The 19,647-nt window shown below is 30.6% G+C and overlaps 1 protein-coding gene across 1 annotated transcript; it reads right to left on the bottom strand.

Annotated features, from left to right (window-relative positions):
• Positions 1–12,913: 12,913 nt before the first annotated feature.
• LOC147070585 (uncharacterized) lies at positions 12,914–19,204 on the bottom strand. The gene is made up of 2 exons (XM_085949092.1): positions 19,193–19,204; positions 12,914–13,528 (listed from the first exon to the last, which is right to left on the bottom strand). The coding sequence occupies exons 1-2, from the start codon at positions 19,202–19,204 to the stop codon at positions 12,914–12,916; spliced, it is 627 nt and encodes a 208-aa protein (XP_085805218.1).
• Between the last annotated feature and the right edge of the window lie 443 nt (positions 19,205–19,647).

Below are 19,647 nucleotides of genomic sequence, written 5' to 3' on the forward strand. Positions count from 1 at the left end.
ATGTAGTGGGCCTTGTTATTAATCTCAAAATAATCGTTTACTAGTCATCGCCACTGGATGTTATAGTATAAATTGTTTGCCATCTGTGACCGAAGCAAAAGCGAGAGACACGGCTTAAGAAAGGGAGTTCCACTCCACCGGACAAGGCGGCAAAATAAGTTTTTTTTTTAGATCAAGTCGAGAGTAAACGCGGGCGGAAACTTTGGCCTACTTGCCGGCAAAACGTAAATTATCTGGATGAAAGTGTCGGCTAAAACACATCAAGTTGTCGTATTATTATACTTATTTGCTTATTTGTGTACACAATTAATCTATTTACCGCTATGAATGTAATTACTAAATTAGAGAGAGCACAAAGAAAATTTTCGTGAATATTTATTTAACTTTGTTATTATTTTTACTCAAATACGCGTCCCAATTTACTGTTTGCGGCTGGAAAAAAGCAAAATAGAAATTAAAACCTCACATCTTCAACGATCAATAAGCGCCTAACTATTTTTATTGTTTATTAACAATATTCTTATTATATTAGTTTACTTATAATCAAAGCATTTTCATATCTTTAATATTGATATAGTATTTGTAGTAGGTATATTTCAGTTAATTTACATAAAAATTACGCTATTATAGTATACTACAAAACAAGATAATCATTATCAAGATTTACGCGAAACCAAGCTTTGTACCATGTCAGTCGTAGTGATTCTAATTAAGCACAAATCTTTTAATCGGCGCTTTTGTTTAAATTACAATATTGTATTTCTCCACCGTTGATCCTTTCAATAGTTTACCAGTTTCATTTAAACACGCTATCTCCAAAATTTTGTGTAGGTATTTTAAATGTATGCTTTTTTCCTTTCTTATAATTCTCTTTTTCTGTTCTATCGCAGATCATTCATGTTATGTATACATTTCAATAATTCTTAACACAAATATAATACCTACTATATGCTATATATACCTACTTATATAAGTATTTATAAAAATGTTACTTTTTGTCTATAATTATTCAACAGTCTTCCTCATTTTTACCACGTTTTTCTTAGCTCGTATTATTGTTTGTCCGGTGGCTGTTTATCCAGTACAGATGTTGCAATCGATTTTTAACTAACTTCCCGACTAGCTATATATTTGAAACTTTTATAATATATCAGAACACGATGCCAATGCATTCTTTTAATACTTTTAGCCATCTTTAAGTAGAATTGAATTCATTTTCAGTTAATTCTATTTTGTATGAAAAGTTATTTCGGAAGAAATTCGTAATCCAATCCACTATTATTGGTTGCTAAGGGAGTGGTCCTAGCAACAAAATTATTAATATATACATGCGTTACTATGGAAATCAAAATGACATTTCCGTATTTTATATTTGTTTGTTTGTTGCAAAACAGCAAAAAAATGATTTGTTAACAATAGCCTTATTTGTCATAAATTATTAATACATAGAATTGTCAAGTTTATAACATTCAACAAAAAATTTTAAAACGTGGTATATAAAAAGTTTTAATTATTCTTATGTAGGTTCTTTATATTTAGGTTCTTATTACTTTCTATCTTGTTAGGCTTAACTATATTATAATTTATATATGGAAACTTTGCTGGTTGCAATATCTTTTTACTATTTTATTTTTAAACATAGTTTTGTTATTAAAATGTAACTGTCTGTTTCCTCTTTTTATTACTTAAAAAAATAATTTAGAAACTTTAAATATGTAACATTCTTTATTGAACATGCATAATTTGAAAACACCCATGAGAAATATATTTTACCGTGAGTGTAAAACCATAGCAAGTGCATTTTTTTTGCTTTCGAGATTTAAATTAGAAATAACTCCACAATGTTAAGAGCTCTATAATAATGTAAAAATGAAGCAATGGCAAGCTTAATAGTTTTCATTTAAAAAAATAGATAATTTGGTTTTACAATACAAAGAATTCCTGAAAAAATGAAAATTTTAAACCTTCATATAATATCTCTGAAATATGTCATTTGCACTTACTGTGGTTTTACGCTAACTGTGCGATATATCCACTAGAAAAATCTTTTGATAAAAAACACGACAACCAGCGGGTTTGACCTCACGCTTCCTGGGATTCGCTCCCACGTGTTCTAGTGATCATATATTCCTCACAGATTTTTTCAAATTAATATGTTTAATAAAGAATGTTACATTCTTAAAACTTGTAAATTATTTGTCAAATAAAATAATAGTTGTAAAGATTCTTAAGATAGGCCTTAAATAATCGCCTAAAAAGGAGTCTTCGCCACTGCCAAGTTCAAGTATATAATATATTATGTTATAATAGTACATAGCTATAGTATTATAGCTATGCATGTGTCAAGGGAGCTACAATTTTCAGCTGTAAGAGATATGGTATCAAAGATTCAGGACTATAATATTTTATAATGGATTCAAGCTCTGTACTATTCCATTTAAGTCGTTTTTTGCAACCCGGGTTTCACCTTTCGGCATCTTCAGGCGTCGTGTACACTCACCAAAGGCAAACACATACTGACAACAAACACCCTTAACTCTACCTTATATAATAAATCAATACAATAAAGTAGGTAAAAACTCCATTACATACCTATTTAGTCAGAAATTACAACAAAAAATACAATAAACAAATTATGAATAGTTGAAGTGTCAGTAAAAAACCTAATTAGTAAAAACCCTATCTTATTAATAACAATACACTGGACAGCATATTATTATAATAAGTCGTCAAACCTAATAATAGGTCAAAATTCTTTATAACAATAAAAATACTACACTCAGGAGGTGTAAATCGTCAATTCTAAGAAAAATAATTAATCAAATTAACTAATGAGGTATTAGTCTTTAATAATACTCTTACAAGGTACCTACTTTTATAACATTATTTTTTAACAAAAACAAAATTATACATATAAACTCGCTTAATATATATTTATTATACAACTATACATACCTAAATCCTCATCCATAGACTCTGATACAAACATATATAATCTCATACAAACATATATAAATTTTGTGTCAATACAATTGACCATAATGAAAGTATTAATATTATAATATTTTCTTCTACTATTGTTCTATGAATTGAACATGCTTTAAATTGTTATACAGCATTGAATAATTTCTCAAATTCAGCAAATTTTTGGGTTAGAACATCATCAGCTATTGAGCGATATGTCAAGTAAGTTTAAATAACTTAATCTCATACAAAAGTATTTTTTTTACACAAAAACAAACGCTAAGTGCAATTCTAGTTTGGTGTCTTACCTACATGCTTAGTGAGGGAATTAAATTGCATTATAGCACTGCCGGAATGTCAACAGTATATCCCGTTATGTTTTTTTTCTCGAACAGTCGAGTTAATCTGTGAGTGACATTGACACAGTTGATATCATACAATAACAAAAAAGAAACTCTTAATTCTGCGCTTCCGAAAATAATTTTACTTTCTCCGTCTAGTGCATGGGAATTTTAAAACGATTAAAAAAATCACAGTACACTTTCGTGAGCAAACAAAAATATCTCGCTACAGGAACAATACACCATTAATGTTTTTTTTGCTTTATAGTTGTCATAATAATTATATTCTTGATTAGCGTGAATGAAAGAACTCACTTTGGTTTTATTTCTACTTCTTAATTGTTTTTCACAAATATGAGGAAAGGTGCTTTTGTGGCTATATTGAAATAATAACTAATTAATTGCTTACGTTCTTCATTTTATCATGCTCCAGCACCATTAGTGCATAGTTCGATCATAATTCGCGGCATTTTTGTCCGAACATCGTCATATCCCGCGCTTCTTGTCATCTGAGAAGTGCACCGCGTAGATCACCTTTGTAACATCGCTGCAGAGTGACAGACGTTTGGTCAAGATGACAGAAGTCGTGCGGCATGGGTTAACAAGCATCTCTTGTAAAAAAATTGTGTTACGAGACTTTTTTGTAAAGCAGCTAAGAACTACATCGGAGCAGCTCTCAAAATGGAAAAGCTTACGAACCGGAGCACTCGACTGTTTTCTGAAAATATTTACATAGTTAAAAAACTAATTTTATGTGTATTTCATTTTCTATTATAATATGGTCAAATTATTTTTTCTACGAGACGGAGCGATAATTTTACTGATTTTAGGAACAGGAACGGCGCGCTCCGGTCCATTTCAAGCCCTGCTTCGCACTGTAGAGTCAACGATCCAAATTCTAACTTGAGTCATCTCTGAGCAAAACTGATTTCAAGCAGATAATAAAACAAAGACCAGACCACAACATTGGCAAAACAATTGATGTTATAATGGAGAGAAGCAATTTACAGCTTTGCGATGAATGTGATATTTGGGAGGACATTACACACATTTCGGTACATTGTCCCAAATTTTAACGGCACAGAGTAGTGCTGTGACTAACATATATAATTGAGAACATCAACGGAAGATATGGGTAAGAGAAAAGTTTTAAACAGCAGGTCCTTACTCAAACGAGAATAGGCGATATGGCAGCGGATCGTGATCAAAACATCGGTAAAAAAAATAAGAATATATTTACCTAATTCTCAATAATTATATAAGATGCTTTTATATTATATTGTTATTATTAAAAAGTCTAATTTAAAACAAACAAGTCGTGAATAACTGATATAGAGATATTCCTAGTAGCGAACCGAGACATGCATGATGTTATTACGATGCAAATTATGCCCTGTAAGGTCAGCATTGAAGTACTGTGAAGAATTTTGCCTAAGTTTTAGATTAGAAATTAATATGTAAGTTGATTTCTTTAATTCTTCGATTTTGTATTAACTTTTGTTATTTATTACAATTTATTTCATGTTTTTTTTTTATATTTCATATTTCACGTATATTCTGTCGAAGTACATTTTGAGTGTATGGCGACCTCAGTGACTTGAGTAACTGCTCCTGATACGTTCCCCTGATACGCCCGCTTAAGACCTGGTGTGGTGCGGGGCGGGTTTGGTTTGGTGGGTCATTAACTTCAATGTCATCTTTAGTTTCCTAAATGTGCATTAGTAAAGAGTTGCTACGTGACCAAGTCACAACTATTTTTTAGTATGGTTGTAATTTTATTTATTTATTTATTTAAGATAGCAAAATATTGTGGATATAACAAATCTAAATTCAAGACGTTCACAACAAGATATTTACATTATAACAAAATATATTACCCTAACAAAAGAGAAGAAAAAAATATATACAAGGGGGGACATGCTCGTCGAAGGTCAAAATTGAGTTTTTATTGTATTTTCAAACCATGATCCTGGACACTCCTTAAACGTTGTAGATAATCTATTTATATAATTTTAAAGCCTTATTATCCTTTATAGTTATTTTAAACATTTACTACTAACTATATTTCCCCTACTTCAATTATAGTTTGTCAATTTATGGCTACGGCCGTGTGTTGTAGCTTAACCACTGGGGAATGACAAAATAAATGGCGTATTTCAAAAAAACACTACCTTATTCTTAGGTCAATAATTATTATAAAGCAATCATTATTCATAAGATGTTTATTACACTTGAATGGTCAAGGACATAGCTTATAATAAGTATCTTTAGAATCATCTTCAAATGTTTTAATCTTGCCGATTTTTTGAATAATAAAATGCCTAATTCTTGTCAAATTTGGGATCACAGAGATTATCAATATAATTTTTTATCGTGAATATTTTACAAAAATTATCTCGTAATAAATTATACTAATGGTTTTATAAATGCGTTTAAAAATTAATGAATGTAAAAAATCTTAACACCACTGCACAGTTATGTACCGAAATATGACTATATTCTAAAACATTAGAGCGAGAGGTTTAAAAGAATACTATTTTATCTAACAAAAATACTTTATGCAGTCATCAAATGTTTAAAATAACTATAAAAAATAATAAGGCTTCAAAATTATATAAATATATTATCTACAACGTTTAAGGAGTGTCCAGGATCATGGTTTGAAAATACAATAAAAACTCAATTTTGACCTACGACGAGCACGTGGGCCGAAATAAAATTTTGAAAAAAAAAAACATACAGTTTCATACAGAAAAATATAAATTTCGAAAACAAAATACATAGGACGTCACAGAAAATGTCTATATCTTTGGGCGCATTGACTAGTATTGCACCCCTCGCTATTGTGTCTGATAGGCTTGCCACGAGAAAACGGTTCCAAGCGAGAATAGAGGGTCTAGGATGATTTGGCACCGGACAACTGGACGCCACGGAATTCGAAAATAAATAGACGTTAGGTACTTATAGGTACCTTAAAAAAATATTCAACATTATTATTTATACTTCAATGATAATATTATGATTTAATAGTCGGTAAGAATGTAAATATGCAGACGTAAATAACGATTTAATCGTGCATATGTTTAAGTTCCAACGAAAAAAGAGTTTTTTATTTAATATAAAGCCTTAGGCATGGTAATTCTCAATCCGCGATAAAGAATACATTATGTTAAGAGTAAAATAAATTCAAACTACTAAGTAGTAGATAGAAACTGATTAAAATACCACGTCTACACGTGTCTACGACAGTGCGGCGTCCAATTGTCCGGAGGCCAGTCGTCCCATTACGAGAATAGATCATGGCTGCGACCACGTAGGTAATTGACAGGCACACGTAAATTCAAATTCTTTAAGACACTAGGATTGGAAACCATCCCTTGCGATAACAGACAAAAATGTCTCAAGAGCAAAAATGAAGATTCAAGAGAAGCATGACTTGTAGAAAAGCAGTCGGAAAATAATTATTCGACGAATTATCGATAGGAATATAGTAATGGTAAAGCTAATCAATTTGTATTACCAATCTTTCTTTCATTAAGTTTATTAAATTATTATCTCTTCAACCCTTTGGCTTAAAATCTCAATAGTATAGTATTTTATTACAACGTTTTTATTAGCTCGTATTCTTGTTTGTCCGGTGGTTGTTTATCCAGTACAAATATTGCTTCCCGACAAGCAAAAGCAAAAAAAACAAAACAGACGAATATATCAGAACATGATGCCAATGCATTCTTTTAATACTTTTAGCCATCTTTAAGCAGAATTGAATTCATTTTCAGTTAATTCTGTTTTGTATGGAAAGTTATTTCAGAAAAATCCGTAAAAAGTAAAAGACTATTATTGGTTCTAGCAACTAAATTATTAACATATACGTGCGTTACTATGGAAATCAAAATGACATTTCAGTATTCTATATTTTTGTTTGTTTTTTATTTACTTCATATTATTATCAAGTACAAGTTTGAGCATATTGAGCATAATTCAACAGAAAATTTAAAAACATTGTATATAAAAAGTTCTTTTTATCTTGCAATAAATTATTTTCTGTCATTATTAAAACCATAGACTATAGATACATCTAGACGCCATCCGTTGCATTGCTAAATGAAGCTACGTGCCGTGCGTTTGGTTTGTGGGCGAACGAACGCATTCGCCTACAAATGTTCGAGACCATAGACTATTTCGCTAGTGCTCGCACTAGACGCTCAGAATTTAAATATAATTTTCTATTTTTTTACGTTATATAGTATTTTTAAGCGGTCAAAATGCAACCATTAGGTAAAGATATCCATAATTGAAGTTATTTTAAAGAAACACTAGGTCACTGATATTAAAATAAATAATAATATACAAATAAATTGTCACGAACATGTATCAACTTACCTATGAAACGTAATACCATCTTCTTGCTTATCAGTACGACTACCATATTTTAATACAATACGCAAAACCACCTTTCCTACTTAATTAACTAAAAATATATACCACTGACTTTATGTTTAACACAAAAAATAGCAAATTTAGCAACACGAACTCGCAGATTATCGATGCTACGTGAAGCGATTCACCACGATTTGCCAGCGATACTTTTGGAAACTGACTCAAAAATATGTAGACCTATTGTCTTACTCTAACGCGTGTCGCAGAGATTATAAGGGTGCCGAATACTTTCTCACTCGCACTCATGCATCGTTTTTGTTCAGGCCTTGATTAAAACCAATCTTTAAAAAAAAACTATTTGGCTGACATCTACGTGATTTTCATCAATATAAAATAATGTAACACAAACTCTTTAGGTTTGAATCTTGGATAAATTCGATTATTACAGATTTAAACCAACAATATGACATTCACCAAACTTTCATTTTGGATCGATATCTTTTATATACAAATTTTATTTATTCTTTGAAATTTAATGACCAAGATAATAAATTATATAATCAATACGATCAAAATGTCATGTAACTTTATCCTATAATTAAATAATCATTTATTTTATGGAGTAAATTCAGTTTTACGTGACATTTGTATTACGTATTGACTTTCCCAGGCACTAATAAGATATCTGCAACTTAATAATATCAACCAACTCTTACATAATGTATATTTACTGGCAACACTGCGTATAAGATTAAAATAAAATTACGTAAATTATAATTACAATTTCACTGATACTACTGCTTTCCTCAGCGTCTAGTTTATATAAACATACTTTATGTTTATACAAATAAAATGAGTACTTAAGTTTTTTTGTATATTTACGCATTATGATATATTTTCTAGAATTTAGACGATAATAATTTTGTACCTGTGAGTTGGTCAATATTTTTTATTGGCATATTGCAATTAAGGGGGTACATTAGTATATAGTAAAATTATGTTAACGCGCGTGTTTGAACATGTACCTAATCGAATTTTTTTTTATTTTTTTTTAAACGGTACATGTTCAAACACGCGCGTTAACATAATTTTACTCCCTACTTTAATTATAGTTTGTCAGTTTATGGCTACGGCCGTATGTTGTAGCTTAATCACTGGGGAACGACAAAAGAAATGGCGTATTTCAAAAAAACACTACCTTATTCTTAGGTCAATAATTATTATAAAGCAATCATTATTCATAAGATATTTATCACACTTGAATGGTCAAAGACATAGCTTATAATAAGTATCTTTAGAATCATCTTCAAATGTGTTAATCTTGCCGATTATCTGAATATTAAAATGCCTAATTCTTGTCAAATTTGGGATCACAGAGATTATCAATATAATTTTCTATCGTGAATATTTTACAAAAATTATCTCGTAATAAATTATACTAATGGTTTTATAAATGCGTTTAAAAATTAATAAATGTAAAAAATCTTAACACCACTGCACAGTTATGTACCGAAATATGACTATATTCTAAAACATTAGAGCGAGAGGTTTAAAAGAATACTATTTTATGTAACAACAATAGTTTATGCAGTCATCAAATGTTTAAAATAACTATAAAGGATAATAAGGCTTCAAAATTATATAAATAGATTATCTACAACGTTTAAGGAGTGTCCAGGATCATGGTTTGAAAATACAATAAAAACTCAATTTTGACCTACGACGAGCACGTGGGCCGTTAAAGATTGTTTATGCCCATAATATTAATGTAAGTTTAAAGCTTTATAGTTTTATACCTTGTGTTATGAATAGACTCAAAAAGTTAATTCACTCTAAATATAATATTATGGTACTTACCTACTTGAGATAGTAGAAAATAGACAAAGCTTGCAATTTGAGATAACTTGCATTTAAAAGAGTATTGATTTATATATATGCAGCGCTCGAAATGGTAAATTTTACGAACCAGCACCGCGATTTCCTAACTATCGACTCGTGTGGCACCAGACAACATGACGTAATTGTAACGTCAGCCAATACACGCTCGAAGCATGCCGCCCGCGCGCAGTGCCCACCGTAGATATTATTACGATGAAACACCTATATGTGTATGGTGACAATGAATAGCGCCGCTGACGGAGTAGCGTTATATTCTCGAGCGCTATTATCACTCCGGTAGTACGTCACAATGATGTCATATGACGTCATGTCGACCGGGCAGCTGGCACTCGCATGTTCTAACATCAGGGGCCTGAGCGCTAAATCATTTTCCGAAAATATTAACATAGTTATCTAGTTTTATGTAAGTATATTGTATAAAAATAAGTGTGTTGATTTTTTTATTATACCCATGGCTTATCTAGCTAAGATGGTCGAATTATTTTTTTCCACGAGAAATAGCGATAATTTTAAAGATTTCATGAACCAAAACGGCGCTCCGGTGCGCTGCGGTCCATTTCGAGCCCTATCTATATGTACCTAAAAGTAAAAACAAAAATATACGTATATAGTAGATAGATACCATATAATGATTAGGTTATATTATTATTACTTTATGAATAGACAATATTGAGCTACTTCCGTCATTTTTTTAATATACCTGAGAGTAATTGTCGTATATTTAAAAAATGGAGGTTAACCCTTTTATATTTCACCTAGTTATTAATAAAAAAAATGAGTGCTTGTATCTGTACTATGTTGTAACGGAGAGTAAAATTCCGATTATGTCAATATAGTAGGTACCTACTTGACCCAAGCATACGATTGTATTCGTTTCCATGTCAACTTGTACCACATAGATTGCTCTTGTAGCATTCTGTTAGTGTATCGAATGGGCGGCCGATGAAAATTGGCTTGATGGTTGATATAATATAATTAACACAATAACATTAATTATATTTGCAACTCCGATCTCACCGATCATATTGTAGATATAGTAATATACCTTCTGAAATATTTTACTGGAAATAATTATTACGAACAGTACCGTGTATTAAATTTATAAATCAACAGTTGATTCTACATACTAAAAACAGTACATATACCTTTGGATTTGGAACTCGACATAATGATATTACAGAAGAAATCAACAAGAGAATCATGTCTGCGAATAAATGCTACTTTGGCCTGTTAAGATATTTTAAGTCCCGCATACTATCTCGCCGAACTAAAGGCATTCTTTACAAGACACTTGTAAAGCCAGTGCTCACTTACGCATCGGAAACCTGGACATTAACTCTGCGAAATGAACGAGCCCTGAACATCTTTGAAAGAAAAATTCTCCGCCGTATAGGTATATGGACCGATCAGGGATGGCACCAATTGGAGGAGAAGATATAATGCTGAGCTATACAGGCTGTACGAAGATTGCAGCGCAGTTCAATCAATTAAGATTGAGAGACTGCGATGGCTATGTCATGTGCAACGTATGAATGACAATGAACCGGCAAAGAGAGTGATGTCCAGCAATCCAATAGGACGTAAAAGAAGAGGGAGGCCAAAGATTTGCTGGTTGCATAGAGCTGCCAGTGACTGGCGTATTCTGGGGGTACCAAATTGAAAAGCGGCCACACTGGATAGAGACAGGCGAAGGGAGCTGTTGGAGGAGGCCAGGACCCACACCAGGTTGTCGCGCCCCTGATGATGATGATGATGACTAAAAACAGTAGGAATAAAAAAATAGCTGGTAATTTTACTATGGCACAAGAATTTAATTGCGAAAGTAATATAGCAATACTTATTGTTCTGATATTAGACTATAAAAGGTGTTTGACAAATAAATTAATATCTCTTATGGTGATTTTTTTATAAAATCTTTTATATTTTTGATAAAAGCTAATGTCGTACCATTGCCTCTGTTGTAATTGTATTTCGCAGAGATGTCAGCTAAAATTTTTTAAATTCAGTAGATTGAAAAAAAAATAATAACGATTTTACTTGATGAATAAGAGATAAGTGACCTTTAAAGCGTGTCGTTGTTATAATCTCGTAAGTTTATTTTAAAAATTCACGCAAACCACGTATCATCATCATCATCAGCCTGAATATATCCACTGCTGGATGAAGGCCTCTTCAAGCTGCTTCCACTTCTCTCGGTCCTTTGCATTGCTTTGCCACGTACTTCCACATAACTTTATCATTTCATCGATCCAGCGGCCTCTAGGTCTACCTTGCGGACGTTTTGTACTTCTTGGATACTACTGGATGATTTGATTTGTCCAACGATTGTCTCTTCTTCGAGCTATGTGTCCAGCTCATGTCCATTTAAGGCTTTTAATAAACTCTATTACATCGCAAACCCTTGTCTGCTTTCTTATCCACTCCACACACCACGTATATATTAATATTATTATCAGTAGTTTCTTTGAAATTTCAGTAAACAAGACGGTAAGAAATTAACCAACAAAATTATTGATTGTGAAACATGAAAAATATGAAATGCAATATTATAATCATCACTAAACTCACAAAAAATATAAGCAAAAGAGTGGATACATAAACGTATAAAGCATCATTACATTCTTTAGTGTTAAGATATTTAAGGTTTGAGATACTACCGCGCATTGATATCTCCAATGGAATATGGATATTATGAAAAAGCTTTCATGATATTGTTTCGTGCCCGGTATTATATAAACGGTGGCCGCGCGGCATAAGCGTCGGACTATAAAGCCGTGGGTCCCAGGTTCGAATCCTGGGTCTGGCAAGTACACATATTGTTTTTCAATTTGTGTGTGTCAGGGTATGGACCTAATAGGTTGAGCAAGTGGCTGACATCCATTTCTCGTAAAAAACAAATTCTGTCAATACAAACCTCCACTCTGTGGAGGCCCATATGATCCTATCAGGATCGGACATGGTCGAAAAAAAAAAAAAAAAAAAATTATATAATATATATTTTTACCTGTAGTTAGTAAAGTTAACCTATTTATTGTAAATTTTAGTGGGATTTATATGATAAGTCTGTTTAAAACATTTTGTGGACAAAATATGTAAGTATTAATAAATAAAATTGTATTGATTTTTAAATATTTTTATTGAATGTTTAATCAACATTTCGAAGCAGCATGCGCTTTGCAAACATAAAGCCCTTTACATCATGACATCACAGATTATCAACAAACAATCATGCCGAGTCAAAATAATAAAAAAATAACACAGACAGTAAGTAAAATATAATAAACTTAATAATTAAATAATAAGTAGCGAACAACGAGAACTATACTAGCTTAGTGACCTTCACCGCCTTCAGCTTCGTGCCCTCCCAAATGGGAAAGATCAATCGGACTGTACTGGTAATGTCCTGCATCATCATGAAGACCTTGCGATTCGTATGTGAGAAGATGTTCAGATCCTGCACCCCACCCATGACTCTCGTGTCCACCATCATCTGAAATACCTTGAGAATGCTCTGAAATTTGCTCATGTTGCTCAGGAATATGTTCAATTTCTGAAATGTGATCGCTGTGTTCTGAGAATCCGTGGTTATCTTGTCCGTGTCCTTCATGATGGAGATCCGAACGATGTTCTTCAAGGACTAATCCGTATCCATGATTATGCTCGGTCTTTGGGTGAAGAAGCTTGATGCCATGTTCAGACTTTCCCTTTGACAATGGCTCCTTCAGAAGATGCGAATGTTCTTTCTTGACGTATACTGGGACTGGGTGGAAATGCTCTAGTTTGACTGATTGGTGGGATTTGGCATGTTCATGTTCGACTTCGTGGTGGAAGCCTGATGAACCGATACTGCTTTCGGAGCCGTGGTCTTCAGGACCTTGGTGGATTACTCCTCGTCGTGATCTGGTGGGCGACGCCGTTACTGCGGCCACGAGTGCTAAGCAAATCTGAAAATTGGTAAGACAAATTTGTATTAGAAAAAAATCATAAGCCTAGAAATATTTAGGAACTGGTCTTTTCAGAATCTTTTCAATGATATAGTACCACAGAACAGATTAAAAAATAGAATTCCGATGGATTATAATCCAATACACTACATTTTGATGCAGGGTTTTGCATGTGTGTCCTACGAAAATGAACCACATATTATAGACAATAGTGTATGTTGCAATTTCAAATACAGCAATATTGAATAAAGAAAAAACGAGAGCAGTTGTCAGAATGAAATACAAGCATATTCTTAACACGTGTTTAAGTTTATTCCATATTCTTCCACACTCGTGATCGTTTGCCTGTTTCTCCACACATGTTAAGTATTTCAGTTCCCATTATTTCTGAGTTCCTTGTATGGTACAATGATTTTATTTAAATTAAGTTCAGATAAAAAATCAATAACTCATGAAATAGAGATAAACTTAATTGCTTTTAGTTTTGTTATAAAATTTTAATTTTTGAATGAAATAAATAGTATTTTCTACTCAATTAATTATTTTATGATTACTAATATAAAATAATCAATAATTATTTCAATTACATTTAAAGAAAACAAATTAGATACTAACGTACAGTCTTATTATTATGAACCGTAAATTCATTGAAACAAGAATGTAAATAAATGTTTACATTTTCATTTTATTACATACGCTTATTAATAAAATTAATAATATAATTATAAGAAATAATACATATATATTTTTTCTCAGTGGCATACACAGACTTTTATTCTAATAATTAGGGGCCCTAATGAAAATAAGATATTATAATCTGAGTAGTATTTTTAATATATGTATTATCCTACTGAGAGCTTTGTACCTAATTTATTCTCGAAATATTACCTAATAATAACTTAGAACATTTTAAAAATAATTAGATAATATAATGTTATTGGATAGTATTTTATCAATAATTTCTAGGGAAACACGTTATCTACAGCATCTTTTGATTGATATACATATTATGTGATAGATATATTTATGCAAAATGACTATAGACAATTAAAATTAACAATGGGCTCAATATAGAATAGAAAGCTCACAATAGAAAAAAAAAATCAGTGTTAAGGGGCCTTCATTAAACTGTTGATCGTTCCTATCTGGTGACTGTGATGATATTTTTGTATCAAAATTGTCATGAAAGATATTTATAATGTGTGATATGATAGACTTTCCAGTCTACTTAGTTTCACTGAAGACATCATTGTTTAACAAAGAAATAACACGTATTAATATTTTTCATATCTATGTCTAGGTTTAAATTATTAATCTCTTTGTTTGTTTTTTAGAATGTACATTTACGTTTAGAGATATTTTTAAACAATATATTTTGTGTACCTACATTAAAATAAAATGAAAATTGTATATAGTAACTATTAAGATTAATTTATGTAATGACAATCAGAAACGCTTTCTTCCGTTAGAAGTCAATCGTTCTAATCAAATAATGGAAATAAAGTATCTACCTTATCTACATTTTGTATTTTTTCTGCCTCCTGATATTCAGATTCCCCTCCTTGACCCTCGCCAGAACCTCTATTCACTCTTTTTTACATGAAAAAATGACAATTCGTACTGGTATAATCTAATTCCATTTATCTAAAAAAGTAGATAGATAACACCCATATTTTTTCACATAACAGATTAGTGAGGGTAGGTATCTGATTTATACAAAAATCATCAAAAAAGTAAGTTATATAAGAACATTGTACGGAGAACAAATTTAAAATACAGTGATAATTCTAAATTTGAATAGAATATTGTCACTGTACATAATAATTGTGTACCAAATTTTAATTCTCTGAGTATAATAAAATTGAGCGTAAAAATATGACAGAAAGACGTTGCAGAATGTAGCTTTTCTTTTTATAGTATAGAGAAGGTTTTCCATAATAAAATTGCATACAATATTATTAAGGTTTGAATCCTAGGTCTGGCAAATACACATATTATTTTTCAATTTGTGTTTGAGTAATGGATCTAATAGGTTGAGCAAGTGACTAACATCCATTTCTTATAAAATCAAAAATCTGTTAATACAAACCTCCGCTGTGTGAAGGCCCTTATTAGGATCGGACAAGGTTTACAAATATATTATATACATTGGCGTCTAAAACCATTTGTTTATATTTGTTTATCATTAAGATATCAGTTAAAAGCTATATTATTTAACAATTTTAAATAAATAAACAGTGAATTAACGATCTTGATAATACCATTGGCTGAGTTGATCAAATAGTTTAATATAGCTAGTTATATTGACGATTCGGTTGATTGCCATAAAGAGTCATATATATGTAATTATATTTTCAATCAAAGAGAAAACAATGCAATGAACTGTAAGTCGTTTACGATCACATGTCTCCTACATTTCACTTACACTTATGTCTTACCATTTAAGTCGTAAAAAAAATGTATTAGAAAGCGAACGTGTTATTCTACCACCAAGTTAATATTTAATAAAATAAATCACCAAAGCCACCAAGTAATCATTTATTTAAAAGTGGTTAGTGTGAATATCAATAAGTCGTTTTGACTTACTCTAAAACACTTGGAAACTTTTACGTGTCTCATATTTTATGGTAAATGTAAGTAATAGTAGTAAGTAATAAGTAATAAATTAAAATTTGTAATGGTGCTAGTTTTTAAAGAAAAAAAAACTATTTTTATTGATATCTATGATAGAAATATCTTATATAAAGAAAATTCCATGAATTAGGTACCTACATTTTTATTTTTATTTTTCTATTAATGTTAAATGTTTAATTTTAAATTAAAATTTACAAAAAATGACCTCTGGATTTATTATTTTTCAATATTGATTTTTAATTTCCTTCAATATGACAGTGGAAGATCAAAGTTTTTTTTTTTTTTTTTTTAAATAATATGCAATAATATTTTAAGGTTAGTATTAAAAACGTGATAATTTTAGAAGGCATTATTGCCATTACCATGATAATTTTTAAATAATAAATAAAAACTATTTTCATTAATTGATTATAATATAATATACCAATATACACCTACCTGCAATGGTTTTATGAGTGCCTAATACATTTTACATTGTATATATTATTATTATTATGAGAATGACGTGAATATTCGAAAACTGGATTGATTGATTCATGATACTTTTGTATTTCACAAACCATCTACCTTAAATCCTTCTTTAATCTATACCCATAATACCAGGTACCCTAAATAAATGATGTATTTTGTGATTTTGTCAGCACTCAAAAAAGCATTGTTATAATAATATATTATTATCTCATATTGTCTTATTAAGAAAACGGAAGAGAAAAATAAATCTAAGGGTGCTTTCTTCAATAAAACTTTATTTTTTATTATTAGACACATGGGTAGTAAGATAGTAATTGATGTTGCCACAAATCTTTGTACCGATAACCGCTACATCTTACGCAAAACCGGTATTGATACTGATTTTTTCATTGTGTTAGTAATTATAAATTTTTATCTTAACTATTATAATATTATATTTAAAAAATAAAGCGTTACGTAACTTGGATCATAATTGTAGCGATAATCCTTTTAAAAAGATAACATATAATATAGATCGTTTTTACAATATATTAAACATACTTAGTTTTGAAACCATGCGCAGATTGTCGACACCTTGATTTTATAATTAGAACATTTCACTGTATACATATATGAAAACGGTACTGGAGGGATGTACTGAGAAACTAATTTTAGTCATACTTTAAGTAGAATTAACATGCTTATAATACGTTGGTATAATACAATTTAGAATATTAAGTTAAGAACAGTTAAAAATACTAAGTCAATAACGCTGGTCTATTTTTTGAAACTCATATGGCCCATTGTGTTAAAAAAAATGTTAAAATTATCGAAATAATATATTATACATTTATGTAATAATTTGCATCTATAACACATCTAGTCATTTAAAATAACGATCCACAAAAACCTTCTAAGTCATGTAAACACAACGAAGAATTAACGAACCAGGTTACAGTTTAGTTTTGGAATTTAAAACAAAATAATTACAGGATAAAAAGAACTTTTTATATACAACGTTTTTAAATTTTCTGTTGAATTATTATGCTCAATATGCTCAAACTTGTACTTGATATGAAGTAAATAAAAAAACAAACAAACAAACAAATATAGAATACTGAAATGTCATTTTGATTTCCATAGTAACGCACGTATATATTAATAATTTTGTTGCTAGGACCACCGCCTTAGCAACCAATAATAGTGGATTGGATTACAGATTTCTTCCGAAATAACTTTTCATACAAAACAGAATTAACTGAAAATGATTTCAATTCAGCTTAAAGATGGCTGAAAGTATTAAAAAAATGCATTGTCATTGTGTTCTGATGTATTCTAAAAGTTTCAAATGTCTAGCTAGTCGGTAAGTTAGTTAAAAATCGATTGAAAAATTTGTACTGGACAAACAACCACCGGACAAATAAGAATACGAGCTAATAAAAACATTATAATAAAAAATAAATAGTCTTTACTGTTTATAAGTTTTAAAAGATAGAACAATGATCAAGTCTATTTGATAAAACCCAAATTATATTAAAAGAAATAGGTAAGTACATAAAATATATTTGGAGTAATTCGTTAAAACTTCTCTTCCATTAACACCTGATTCACCCATTATTAATTGTTAATATTTTACATGGATATTTTTTTTTTCAAAATTCAAGTTACAAATTACAATGTCAAGACGTTCGCCATATTATTGAAAAAAAATGTATTAAAACAGTATTATAAAAACACCCATTTCTCATAAAAAAAAAAACAAAACCTGTCAATACAAACCTCCACTCTGTGGAGGCCCATATGATCCTATCAGAATCGGACATGGTCGAAAGAAATAAAAACATGGAAATATAATTAATATTAGTAAAAGATTAAAAACAAAAAATATGAAGTACACGTTAGTACGTCAAATGATAACTACGAACACTATTTTAAGAATTTAATAAACAAAGTTCGTAGGTGGAATATATCCATATCCTGTGTTGAATACAATTATTGCTCGCCCAATTGATATTATCAATGGCAGGTTAATTCTACACTTTGGGAGAACAAAAAACTGATAATCCCGATTTTTAAGATAGTTATCTAGGACACACGTGTCAACGTTATCAAGAATAGCATAGTATGTGTTTACACCGCGTTTCCAAATATAGATTTATTCTGATTTTTAAACTACAGTATATCTGTATTTCTAAGAGAAAATCAGATGGATCGTATCTATACAGTGTGAAATAATGGAGTATCAAGAATTTCTTCTAAGCCCAATCCACCGTATGACTGATGCGGTGCCCAGAAAATCGACTCACTCTCAAACTTTTTTAAACTAAGTGTATAATGAGAAAAATGAATATTGAAACATTTGAAAAGACCCGGGAACTACGCAAAACAAAGTCCAACATTTGTAGCGGCTTTAAACTATACAATTTATAATAATAATTAATTCAGAAGTCTTCATGAGCATTTCTAAATAGTTATATCACAATAATATCACCACAATATTTTTTACTTTGATAAATCAACATTGTGCACGTGCATGATTAAGTATTAAATATTAAAATCCAATTCGTATAAGTCACTTACAAAAATCTTCATGTTTGCTAAACGAGTTTGAGAGGTGCTACTCAGAGGAGAGTTTGTATGAAAGATGTGCACTGGCTGAGAACGATACACTTAATGATAAGTATTCTGATTAAATATTTCATTTTATAGTCTGATTTCTCTACAGGCCTGACTGCATTTTGTTAGGTTTGTTCTCGTGTGTTGTGTATAGGCGAGAAATATAACGATAAGGGGAGGTATCGATGTGAGCATTTTCTTTGCTTGGAGACTGCGTCGATATAAACATTGTCTTATTGTATCTGGTTGTAATATTTACTTTATCTTTCATAAATAGATTGTCAAAATAAATGTACTTCAACTGTAGAAAGGAAAAAGGATGTAACCCTCATTTTTTTTCAAAATAGGTTTTATTGGATAATAACGTTGTATACCCACGGTAGCCGCGCGGCTTAAGCGTTGGACTATAACGCCGTGGG

This window comes from Rhyacophila brunnea, unplaced genomic scaffold, assembly GCF_057557595.1.
Source record: "Rhyacophila brunnea isolate RB1 unplaced genomic scaffold, BYU_Rbru_1.0 scaffold_21, whole genome shotgun sequence".
Classification (NCBI taxonomy): Eukaryota; Metazoa; Arthropoda; class Insecta; order Trichoptera; family Rhyacophilidae; genus Rhyacophila; species Rhyacophila brunnea.